The sequence below is a fragment of the Bos javanicus genome, chromosome 27, assembly GCF_032452875.1.
Source record: "Bos javanicus breed banteng chromosome 27, ARS-OSU_banteng_1.0, whole genome shotgun sequence".
NCBI classification, from domain to species: domain Eukaryota; kingdom Metazoa; phylum Chordata; class Mammalia; order Artiodactyla; family Bovidae; genus Bos; species Bos javanicus.
Window position 1 is genome coordinate 34,361,180 of NC_083894.1, and position 12,424 is coordinate 34,373,603.

The 12,424-nt window shown below is 39.0% G+C and overlaps 1 protein-coding gene across 3 annotated transcripts in view; it reads left to right on the forward strand.

Moving 5' to 3' along the window:
- The first annotated feature begins 1,234 nt into the window (after positions 1 to 1,234).
- Positions 1,235 to 12,424, forward strand: part of LOC133240015 (disintegrin and metalloproteinase domain-containing protein 5-like) — a 113,481-nt gene continuing 102,291 nt past the window's right edge. The window contains exons 1-2 of one of the 3 annotated variants that reach the window (XM_061404529.1): positions 1,235 to 1,438; positions 2,115 to 2,194. In XM_061404529.1, coding sequence (XP_061260513.1) covers positions 1,384 to 1,438; positions 2,115 to 2,194 — 135 coding nt within the window. In that variant the 5' untranslated portion in view covers positions 1,235 to 1,383. Of the gene's footprint in view, positions 1,439 to 2,114; positions 2,195 to 12,424 lie in introns of those variants that run through there. The other 2 variants (XM_061404525.1, XM_061404526.1) reach the window with 2 other exon arrangements.

Consider the following 12,424-nt stretch of genomic DNA (forward strand, 5'->3'; position numbering starts at 1 on the left):
AGCATGCTGATATTTATTCAGTTTAGTTCAGTCGCTCAGTTGTGTCTGACTCTTTGCGACCCCATGAACCGCAGCACGCCAGGCCTCCCTGTCCATCACCAACTCCCAGAGTTTACCCAAACTCATGTCCATTGAGTCAGTGATGCCATCTAACCATCTCATCCTCTGTCGTCCCCTTCTCCTTCTGCCTTCAACCTTTCCCAACATCAGGGTCTTTTCAAATGACTTGACTCTTCCCATCAGGTGGCCAAAGTATTGGAGTTTCAGCTTCAACATCAGTCTCTCCAATGAACACCCAGGACTGATTTCCTTTAGGATGGACTGGTTGGATCTCCTTGCAGTCCAAGGGACTCTCAAGAGTCTTCTCCAACACCACAGTTCAAAAGCATCAATTCTTCAGCACTCAGCTTTCTTTATAGTCCAATTCTCACATCCATACATGACTACTGGAAAAACTGTAGCCTTGACTAGATGGACCTTTGTTGGCAAAGTAATGTCTCTGCTTTTTAATATGCTCTCTAGGTTGGCCATAACTTTGCTTCCAAGAAGTAAGCGTCTTTTAATTTCATGCCTGCAATCACCATCTGCAGTGATTTTGGAGCCCCCCAAAATAAAGTCAGCCACTGTTTCCACTATTTCCCCATCTATTTGCCATGAAGTGATGGGACCAGATGCCATGATCTTAGTTTTCTTAATGTTGAGCTTTAAGCCAACTTTTTCACTCTCATCAAGAGGCTTTCACTTGCATCAAGAGGCTCTTTAGTTCTTCTCTTTCTTCCATAAGGATGGTGTCATCTGCGTATCTGAGGTTATCTGATATTTATTAGTCACCAGGTAATGTAACAGAGAAGGAAATGGCAACCCACTCCAGTGTTCTTGCCTGGAGAATCCCAGGGATGGTGGAGCCTGGTGGGCTGCCGTCTATGGGGTCGCACAGAGTCGGACACGACTGAAGGGACTTAGCAGCAGCCGCAGCAGCAGCAGCAGCAGCAGGTAAAGTAAGGAAAAGACATTTTCAGCAAATGGCATTATGATACATTACCTTTGCACCCTCTCCTCACTGTAATTGGAAACTACTTCAAAAACCGTCAATCCAAGGCGAAGATACAACCAAAACCAGGCACCACCAACCAGCCTCATCTGAGAACTGTAACTTGCGCAGCTTGTCCTTCCTTCACAAGAAACTGAATGCTCTCTCCTCAGCCGCAGCTGCCCACCAGCTGAACACTAGGTGCGCCCGCTGGCCCTCCCGGAGGCAACCGGGAGCCGCTCCCCGCCTTTTCTTCGCGCGCCGCGGCCATCTCCCACCCGCACTGCGCCCCCATTCGCCGCAACGCCTCAACCGTCACTGTTGGGCCAGTGTGGCTCCAGGTCAGCGGAGCCATGTTCCTTCTTCTGGTCCTTCTCACCGTCCTCAGGGGGCTGCACGGAGGCCCCAGTAAGTCCAGAACCTTGCCTTCTCGGGTTGGAGGGCTGCCCTTTTCGGTCCAGAATCGGGCCCCAGACCTTCCTTCCACGCCGTCTGACCCTTGGCCTCGAGGTCTGCAGCCAAGGAGGCAGAGGCAGCGTCAGCGCAAAAATCTTTTCATTTCTCTGGGTGATTTCCTTGTCTGTAAAATGGGAAAAAAGGAAAGATGTGGTCTTTTTAACATTCAGAATTCTGCTCTTCTAGAAATAATTGCACCGCCATGAAGAAGACATTTATCAATGAGTTCCTCCTTGGTAACTGCAGTCCTCCACCTTCTCCGTGGAAAATTGCAGATCACCTTTGTCTTCAGTATTCTGTATCTTTTTTTCCCTTGCAAATGGTCCCAGTTTCTTGATGCATTCCACTTTTAAAATTTCCATATCTCTTAGGTCAGTGTAATTTGTTACTGTTACTTAGTCAAACTGCCTGCCTAAAGATAGGAAAAGAGAGAGAATCAAACCTTAAGATTATAAAGGGTTAAGAAATGTATGGGTAAGAAGGACCAAAAGACAGGAGAAAGGGAAAGCAAATGCATATATTACACACAAAAAAGTTGGTAATGTAGAAAAACACATGAAGAATTGGATTTAGAAATGAAAATGTAAGATTACAAGTATCAGAATAACTTTGGTTGTTTTTCTTTTAGATCTTCATAAAAAGTTTGTGCAGACCACAATTCCTGAAAAGATTTCAACGTCTGAGGCAATCAAAGATCCAGAAAATAATGTAATTGGGAAATAATATTTGTATTTCTTAAATTGTGTGAAATTGCTTTTAGTATCAAGACCATAGCTGCTGATGTTGGGCAGTAATTCAGTTCTTGGAGGCAGAGCTGAGTGCTCAGAACAGGTTCACAAGGAGGAACATTTTGATGAGAGGTGTTGAGGCAAAAAAAAAAAAAAAAAAAAATGCATTTATTTGGTGTTTGTTAGGACTGCAGCCTGGGAGACACAGATCCAAGAAGCACTTGAAATATGTTCCACCAGACTACAAAATGGTAGAAGAAAGCTACTAGGTTCCATAAATTGTTAAGAATTAGGATTAGAGCTGGCAAGAAGTAAGGGTGTCCATTAAGCAAGAATCGGGGTTGGAGTTTGAAATGATTACATAGCTGGGAGAGGGGGCCCATGAAACTACAGGGTTGCATCCAGCAGCTGCTAGCAGATACGGTTTTGAAAATGGTTGGTGGTGTCCTTGAGTTTGATACAGTTCAGAAAATTCATATTCTCAGTGATGCAAGAATTTGTCTGAAACCCCATCCGCTGGTGGACACCTGACTCCATTTGGGATGCCTGAACCATAGTTATTCCACTTTGATTGTTAGATGATCTTAAACATGTCATCACTATTCTCTCCACCCAAAACCATGTATTTTACTTAATAATTCAACTCTATAAGAGAATCTCTGCGAAAGTTTCCTGTTGTCTAAGTCTCATCTGGAAGGGATTTTACTTGCGAAACCTTGTGAGGAAGGCTCTTTTTTGTTTCACTAGAAAAATACTATGCAAAAACAAAAAGAAAATTTTCTTTTCTGCATAGTGATTACTTGCAGCTATGGCTGTGCTCCAACAAGGTGACACATGCCCATCTTTCATGTTTCTGCAATTGCAAAGGGAGCTGTTTCATTCTTTAACTGTCGCAGTGGATTTTAACCTGGCACTTGAAAATTTGCTTACAATTTTGAAATAAATACTTACGATAGTTGTGCATTTAGTCATTTGGGCAGAAAGACTGATGATATACAGTGGGAAAAACTATTCTGGTGCCTGCTACAATTTCTTTTATCTTCTTCCTCTGAATTTTTCTTAATCCCCCAAATTTGTTATATCACCTTCTTTGGTATTATATGAGGAAATCATTTATTTCTTTTGCTTAGCCGTTAGTATATGCAGGTTTATATTTGACTTTCCATCAAGTTTGATGTTTAGAACAATTGCAAACCACACAAAGAACTTCAAAAAGGAACTTCTCTTCAGTTGAGAAATTTCTACTGTCCAAAATATTCATTACAAGATTTACACTTGTGTTTTGGCATTTTGGGATTTAAATATATGCAAATAAAAATGTAGATAATAGTTTAAAAACATTTAAAGAATTGAAAATATTGAATTGAAAATCTTGCAGCTGTGTCAGTGAAACTGTCAGAAGTCTAAACTCATAACTAATCATAAAAGAGCTGAACTGTTGAAAAGATTGTGAACTTGTGAACAAACTATAAATTGAGCTTGGTATGTTACTCAAAACAAATGATGACCTTACAATTTGCTTGTAAGGGCCAATTGTAAACCCAGTCTTTCTGAAGAAAGCCAGCTAATCTTATATAAGGTTTTGGGAAGCCAAGGCAATGGCACCCCACTCCAGTACTCTTGCCTGGAGGGTCCCATGGATAGAGGGGCCTGGAGGGCTGCAGTCCATGGGGTCGCTGAGGGTTGGACGCGACTGAGTGACTTCACTTGCACTTTTCACTTTCATGCATTGGAGAAGGAAATAGCAACCCACTCCAGTGTTCTTGCCTGGAGAATCCCAGCGACGGGGGAGCCTGGTGGGCTGCCGTCTATGGGGTCGCACAGAGTCGGACACGACTGAAGCGACTTAGCAGCAGCAACAGCAGTGTTCAGGGACCCATGGGCTTTCAGAAGGGAGGGTGTTTAGGTATAGACAGGCTTTCAGTTGTGTTGGTGCCATTAGTTGAGGTAGTCTACTTGTTGGTCTCACTTTCAGAATCCTCCTCAGTGGATTGAAGCACTTACTGACTCCTGTCTAGAAGCTGTCGCTGTCACTAATTGGCTGACTTTTAGAAACTTGGGGTTGTTATTGATTTGCAAACTTTCAGAAGCTAGTTATTTGAGTGTGGCTGTTGTTAACTGGCTGATTTTCTGATTGTACATGGTGGTAAAAATTATCTCTAATGGTAGTTACACAACTTGAGATTTTGGCCAAATGATAATTTTTTCCCCCTCGCCTCCCCAACCCCCCAGTTTCTGTCTATAAAGATTTAATTTTATAGTTAATTTTAAAAATTGAAGAATAATTATCTGCACCATTATGTTAGTTCCAGGTGCAAAACATAGTAATTCAGTATTTCTGTACATTACAAAATGATCACCTTGATAAACCTAGTTATCATCTATCACTGTACAAAGTCATTACAATATTATTGACAGTATTCCCCGGACTGTACATTTCATCCTTATAACTCACTTATTTTGTAACTGAAAGTTTGTATCTGTTTATCTCCCTCACCTATTTCATTCATCCCCATCACCCTCTTCCCTATGGCAGCTACCTGTTTGTTCTCTGTATCTGTGGGTCTCTCAGCTTCAGTTCAGTTCAGTTCAGTCACTCAGTCATGTCCAACTCTTTGTGACCCCATGAATCGCAGCACGCCAGGCCTCCCTGTCCATCACCAACTCCCAGAGTTCACTCAGACTCACGTCCATCCAGTCAGTGACGCCATCCAGCCATCTCATCCTCTGCCGTCCCCTTCTCCTCCTGCCCCCAATCCCTCCCAGCATCAGAGTCTTTTCCAATGAATCAACTCTTCGCATGAGGTGGCCGAAGTACTGGAGTTTCAGCTTTAGCGTCAGTTGGTTCATTTGTTTTGTTTTTTATATTCCACATATAAGAGAAGTCAGGTGGTACTTGACTTTGTCTGACTCATTTCACTTAGTACTGTGTTGTAGGTCCATTCATGTTGTAAATGGCAAATTTTCACTTTTTGGGTAATACTATTTTGTGTATAAAACCATATCTTCATCTATTCGTCTACTGATGTGCACTTAGATTGCTTCCATGTCTTGGCTATTGTAAATAATTGCAGTGAACATGGGGTGCATGTATCTTTTTGACTTAGAGTTTTTGTTTTCTTCAGGAAAAAACTCAGAAGTGAAATTTCTAGACCCTATGCTAGTTCTGTCTTTATGTTTTTGAGGACCCTCTATAGTACTTTACATAGTGGCTGCACCAGTTTACATTCCAACCAGCATTGTATGAGGGTTCTCTTTTCTCCACATCCTCTCACACGGTTATCTCTTGTCTTTTTTATCATAAGTGTGAGGTGATATCTCATGGTTTTGATTAGCATTTCCTGATGATTAGTAATGTTGAGGATTTTTTCATGTGCCTGTTGGCCATCTGTATGTCTTCTTTGAAAAACTATCTATTCATATATTCTGCCCATTTTTTAAATGTGTTGTTTGCTTTTCAGATGTTGAGTTGTATAACTTCTTTGTCTACTTTGAATATTGGTCCTTTATCATATATATTTTTTGTGAATATTTTCTCCTGTTCAGTAGGCTTTTGCATTTTGTTAGTAGTAGTTTCCTGCACTGTGAAAAGCTTTTTAGTTTGATATAGTCCTATTCGTTCATTTTGTTCCCCCCTGGTTTCCTGAGGAGATATTTTAAAAAATATTGCTAAGACCACTGTCAGTGAGCATACTGCCTCTGTTTTCTTCTGGGAGTGTTATAGCTTTAGGTCTTACATTTAAGTCTTTAATTGATTTTTCAATTTATTTTTGTATATGGTGTGACAAAGAGGTCCAGTTCGATTCTTTTCCATGTGGTTGTCCATTTCCTACCACAATTTACTGAAGAGGCTGTCTTTTTCCTATTGTATGTTCCTCCTTCTTTGTCATACATTACTTGACCATGTACATGTGGGTTTAGTACTAGACTTGCTGTTCCGTTTTCTGATCTCTGTGTCTGTATTTGTGCTACTAACATACCGTTTTGGTTACTATAGTTGTGTCATAGAGTTTGAAATCAGGGAGTGTGATATCACCTGTCTTGTTATTCTTTCTCAAGATTGTTGGCTATTCAGGTCTTTTGTGGTTCCATAAACATTTTAGAATTATTTATTTTAGTTCTGTGGAAAATGCCATTGGTATTTTGATAAGGGATTGCATTAAATCTGTAGATTGCTTTGGGTAATATGGTCATTTTAACAATATTAATTCCTATAATCTATGTACACAGTTTCTTTCCATCTGTTTATATCATCTTCAGTTTCTCTCATCAGTGTCTTATAGTTTTCTGAGTAGAGGTTTTTTACCAGCTTGGTTAGATTTATTTCTCGGTATTTTATTCTTTTTGATGCAGTTGTAAATTGGATGGTTTTCTTAATTTTTATTTCTGATAGTTTGTCAGTGTATAGAAATGCAACAGATTTCTGTATATTAGTTTTTTTTTCTTGCAACTTTGCTGAATTCACTTATTACTTCTAATAGTTTTTTGGTAGCCTCTTTAGCATATTCTATATATAATACCATGTTACATGCAACAGCAACAGTTGTCCTTTTGCCATTTTTATTTCCTTTTACTTATTTTTTGTCTGATTAATTTCACTAGGACTTCCAATACTATGTCAAATAAAAGTGATGAAAGTGAGGATCCTTGTTTTGTTCCCGATCTTAGAGGAAAAACTTTCAGATTTTCATGATTGAGTATATTAGCTATGGGCTTGTCAGACATGGACTTTATTATGTTGAGGTGTCATAGTGATGTTGGGTTTTATCAAAAGCTTTTTCTGCATTTCACAATTTTTAAACTCTTGAATTTGTTATTATGATATATCATGATATTTGACTTACAAATATTGAAATATCCTTGTACCTTTGGAATAAATCCCACTTGATCTTGGTGTATGGATTTTTAAAATATATTGTTTAATTTGTTTTGCTAATATTTTGTTGAGGATTTTTGCACCTATGTTCATCAGTGATATTGTTCTATAGTTTTCTTTTTTGTGGTGTCTTTGTCTGGTTTTGGTATCAGGCTGATACCTCATTGAATAAAATAGAGAGTGTTCCTTTCTCTTTAATATTTGTGAGTGCTTTGAGAAGGATAGGTGTTAAGTCTTCTTTTAATGTTTTGTAGGCTTCACCTATAAAGCCATCTGGTCCTGGACTTTTGTTTGTTTGGAGTTTATTTAACTTACCGATTCAGTTCATTACAGTCTATTCATATTTTGTATTTCTTATTGATTTAGTCTTTAGAGATTGTACATTTCTAGTAATTTATCCATTTCTTCTTAATTGTCTATTTTACTGGTGTATAATTGTTCTCAGTACTCTTATGATTTTTTCTAGCTCTGAGGTGTTTGTTAGATTTAGTCTTGAGAGATTGTACATTTCTAGTAATTTATCCATTTCTTCTGGATTGTCCAATTTACTGGTGTATAATTGTTCTCAGTACTCTCATGATTTTTTGTAGTTCTGGGGTGTTTGTTAGAACTTCTTTTTTATTTCTGATTTTATTTTGGCTCTTGTTTTTCTTGATGAGTCTTACTGAAAGTTTTTTGATTTTTATTTATCTTTTCAAATAACTAGCTCTTAGTTTTATTGATTTATTTTAAAATTTCTATGTCATTTATTTCTCTTCTGATCTTTTTGATATCTTGCCTTCTACTAACTTTGGGTGTTGTTTGTTCTTCTTTTTATATAGTTCTTTTGGTGTAAGGTTAGATTATTTATTTGAGATTTTTCTTGTTTCCTGAGATAAGACGTATTACTAAAAATGTCCCTCTTAGAACTGCTTTTGCCACATCTCATGTATTTTGGATGAGTTTGTTTCCATTTTCATTTGATCCAGGTATTTTTTGATTTGCTATTTAATTTCTGCTGTAATACATGAGTTGTTTAGTAGCATATTGTTCAGACTCCACATGCTAGTGTTTTTTTGCAGTTTTTTTTTTCTTGTTCTGATTTCTAGTCTCAGACCTCTGTGGTCTGAAAAAATGAGTGATTTGATTTCAGTTTTCTCAAATTTACTGAGACTTGTTTTTGGCATAGTATGTGGTCTATTCTGGAAATGCTTCTAGTGCCCTTGAAAAGAGTGTATTCTTCTTTTGGATGGAATTTTCTGTAAGAATCTCTCAAGTTCATTTGATAGTGTGTCATTTAAGGCCAGTGTTTCCTTATTAATTTTAATTTTCTGTCTCTATTATCTGTCCATTGATGTCAGTGAAGGGTTAAAAACCCTATGTTGTGTTACTCTCAATTCCTCCTTTTTTGTTTGTTAATATTTGCTTTATGTATTTAGGTACTCCTATGTTGGGTGAATATATATTTACAATTATTATATCAACTTGTTGCCTTGATCCCTTTATCATCTGGGCTGTTGGACTGTTATCCCTATTGTCCTATATTCCACTGCCTTAATTAATGTAGCTTTATTACAAGTTTTAATATAGGTGAGTACTGGTACTCATACTTTTCTTTCAATACTTTGAAGAGGTCATTCCATTGCCTTTTGTTAGTCACATAATTTATTAAGAATTGTTCTGAACATAATGTGTCATTTTTCTCTTATTGATTTTGAGTGTTTTCTCTTTTTATTTTGTTTTAAATTTTTGAGTATGACATGCCCAGGTTTGCTTTCTTTATGTTCATCCTGCTTTGGAATTATATAATAATTTGCCCCTGTGAGTTGTTATCTTTCATAAGCTTTGAAAGTGTCAACCGTGAATTCTCCAAGTGTTATTTCTTAGTCTTACCTTTCTCCTTATTTTTTGGATTATAATTGCATGAGTGTTGGAGTGAAGTGAAGTGAATTGAAGTCGCTCAGTCATGTCCGACTCTTTGCGACCCTATGGACTGTAGCCTACCAGGCTCCTCCATCCATGGGATTTTCCAGGCAAGAATACTGGAGTAGGTTGCCATTTTCTTCTCCAGGGGGTCTTCCTGACCCAAGGATCGAACCCAGGTCTCCCTCATTGTAGGCAGACACTTTACAGTCTGAGCCATGAGGGGAATACATGAGTGCTAGACATTTTTAATCGGTCACATTTCTCTTGTTTTCTTCTTTGCATTTTTCTCTGTGTTTCAACATGGGTATTTTCTACTGACTTGTATTCCTGTCACCAATTTTAACCCCTGCTAAGTCTAATCTTCTTTTATACCCTTTCACTGAACTTTTAATAACAGATACTGGTTTTTTTCTGCTGTACAATTTTAATTTGTTTCTTTATTACAGATTATACACTTTTATTGAAATTCTCCATTTTCTAATTTTAATCAAAGTTATTTAATAGGTATTACTTGTGGGCTTGTTGTTATTCCCTATTATTTGTTTATTTATTTTAAATTTGATCCTGTTCTTTAGCATTTTTTATCATTTTTTTTTTAAAGGGAAAGTTGGTGTATTTGTTTGCTAAGGCCCCTATAACAAAGAAACACAAACAATGTGTCTTAAGTGACAGAAACTTATTGTCTCATAGTTCTGGAGGCTAAAAGTCCAAGATCAAGATGTTGGCAGCATTGGTTCTTTTTGAGTACTATGAGGGACAGATCTGTTCCCAGCCTCTGCCATTAGCTTATAGAGACTGCAGATTCTCCCATTGTGTCAGATCAGATCAGATCAGTCGCTCAGTCGTGTCCGACTCTTTGCAACCCCATGAATCCCAGCACGCCAGGCCTCCTTGTCCATCACCAACTCCCGGAGTTCACCCAGACTCACATTCATCGAGTCAGTGATGCCATCCAGCCATCTCATCCTCTGTCGTACCCTTCTCCTCTTGCCCCCAATCCCTCCCAGCATCAGAGTCTTTTCCAATGAGTCAACTCTTTGCATGAGGTGGCCAAAGTACTGGAGTTTCAGTTTTAGCATCATTCCTTCCAAAGAAATCCCAGGGCTGATCTCCTTCAGAATGAACTGGTTGGATCTCTTTGCAGTCCAAGGGACTCTCAAGAGTCTTCTCCAACACCACAGTTCAAAAGCATCAATTCTTTGGCACTCAGCCTTCTTCACAGTCCAACTCTCACATCTATACATGACCACAGGAAAAACCATAGCCTTAACTAGACGGACCTTTGTTGGCAAAGTAACGTCTCTGCTTTTGAATATGCTCTCTAGGTTGGTCATAACTTTCCTTCCAAGGAGTAAATGTCTTTTAATTTCATGGCTGCAGTCACCATCTGTAGTGATTTTGGAGCCCAGAAAAATAAAGTCTGACACTGTTTCCACTGTTTCCCCATCTATTTCCCATGAAGTGATGGGACGGGATGCCATGATTTTCGTTTTCTGAATGTTGAGCTTTAAGCCAACTTTTTCACTCTTCACTTTCACTTTCATCAAGAGGCTGTTTAGTTCCTCTTCACTTTCTGCCATAAGGGTGGTGTCATCTGCATATCTGAGATTATTGATAGTTCTCCTGGCAATCTTGATTCCAGCTTGTGCTTCTTCCAGTCCAGCGTTTCTCATGATGTACTCTGCATATAAGTTAATAAACAGGGTGATAATATACAGCCTTGACGAACTCCTTTTCCTATTTGGAACCAGTCTGTTGTTCCATGTCCAGTTCTAACTGTCGCTTCCTGACCTGCATACTAATTTCTCAAGAGGCAGATCAGGTGGTCTGGTATTCCCATCTCTTTCAGAATTTTCCACAGTTTATTGTGATCCACACAGTCAAAGGCTTTGGCATAGTCAATAAAGCAGAAATAGATGTTTTGCTGGAACTCTCTTGCTTTTTCCATGATCCAGCGAATGTTGGCAATTTGATCTCTGGTTCCTCTGCCTTTTCTAAAACCAGCTTGAACATCAGGAAGTTCACAGTTCACATATTGCTGAAGCCTGGCTTAGAGAATTTTGAGCATTCCTTTACTAGCGTGTGAGATGAGTGCAATTGTGTGGTAGTTTGAGCATTCTTTGGCATTGCCTTTCTCTGGGATTGGAATGAAAACTGACCCTTTCCAGTCCTGTGGGCACTGCTGAGTTTTCCAAATTTGCTGGCCTATTGAGTGGAGCACTTTCACAGCATCATCTTTCAGGATTTGGAATAGCTCAACTGGAATTCTATTACCTCCACTAGCTTTGTTCGTAGTGATGCTTTCTAAGGCCCTCTTGACTTCACATTCCAGGATCTCTGGCTCTAGGTGAGTGATCACACCATCGTGATTATCTGGGTCGTGAAATGTGTCCAAATTTCCTTTTTTTTTATAAGGATACCACTTACATTGGATTAGGGCCACACTAATGGCCTCTCCTTAACTTGATTACCTCTGTAAAGACCTTGTCTCTGAATAAGGTCACATTCTAAAGTTAGGTTTCACATGTAAATTTGGATGGAGGGAGAAAACAATTGAACCCAAACAGTTGGATTTGTGTATGAAAGTTTGTAGAAGTTCTGGATGATGTCTTTTTGGAATTTTTCTTCCTGTCAGTTTTGTATATTTCTTGTTAATTGCATCCTAATTTTGTTGTTGTTTTTCCCCTTTATTTTCATCATATTTATTTAATACATAGACATGTGTGTGATCTTCCTCTGTTCTCTCCTACATTCTCTTCCAGAGGAATTTCATTGCTTGCATTCGATAAGCAAAGTTCTGCAGCTACTGCTAAGTCACTTCAGTGGTGTCCGACTCTGTGCGACCCCACTGACGGCAGCCCACCAGGCTCCCCCGTCCCTGGGATTCTCCAGGCAAGAACACTGGAGTGGGTTGCCATTTCCTTCTCCAATGCATGAAAGTGAAAAGTGAAAGTGAAGTCGCTCAGTTGTATCTGACTCTCAGTGACCCCATGGACTGCAGCCTACCAGGCTCCTCCATCCATGGGATTTTCCAGGCAAGAGTACTGGAGTGGGGTGCCATTGCCTTCTCCGAAGCAAAGTGCAGTGGTAATTATTGTGTTATCTTGCCACAGGTGTAGTACATTTCTTGTAGTTTTATCTTTTAGAAGTGTCTCTTCCAATGAACAGGAAAATTTACTTTCTAGGAGGGCTGGGAGTGAGCAAGAAATGGTTTCTCTCAAGTGAGGTGGACATCTTGGCATTTACCTTGGGCATGGTGAGTTGGTGGTGTGTGTCTTAGACTAGAGATGATTATCCGCAAGCTTATTCCTCAGATGTGTGAGTAATGGTGAGTAGCAGGCATGTGGGAATGCTACCACCTAGTTCTCAATTCAGAATTCTGAAGATTTGAATATCCACATGGCAATGGAAGCACATATAATAGTTATG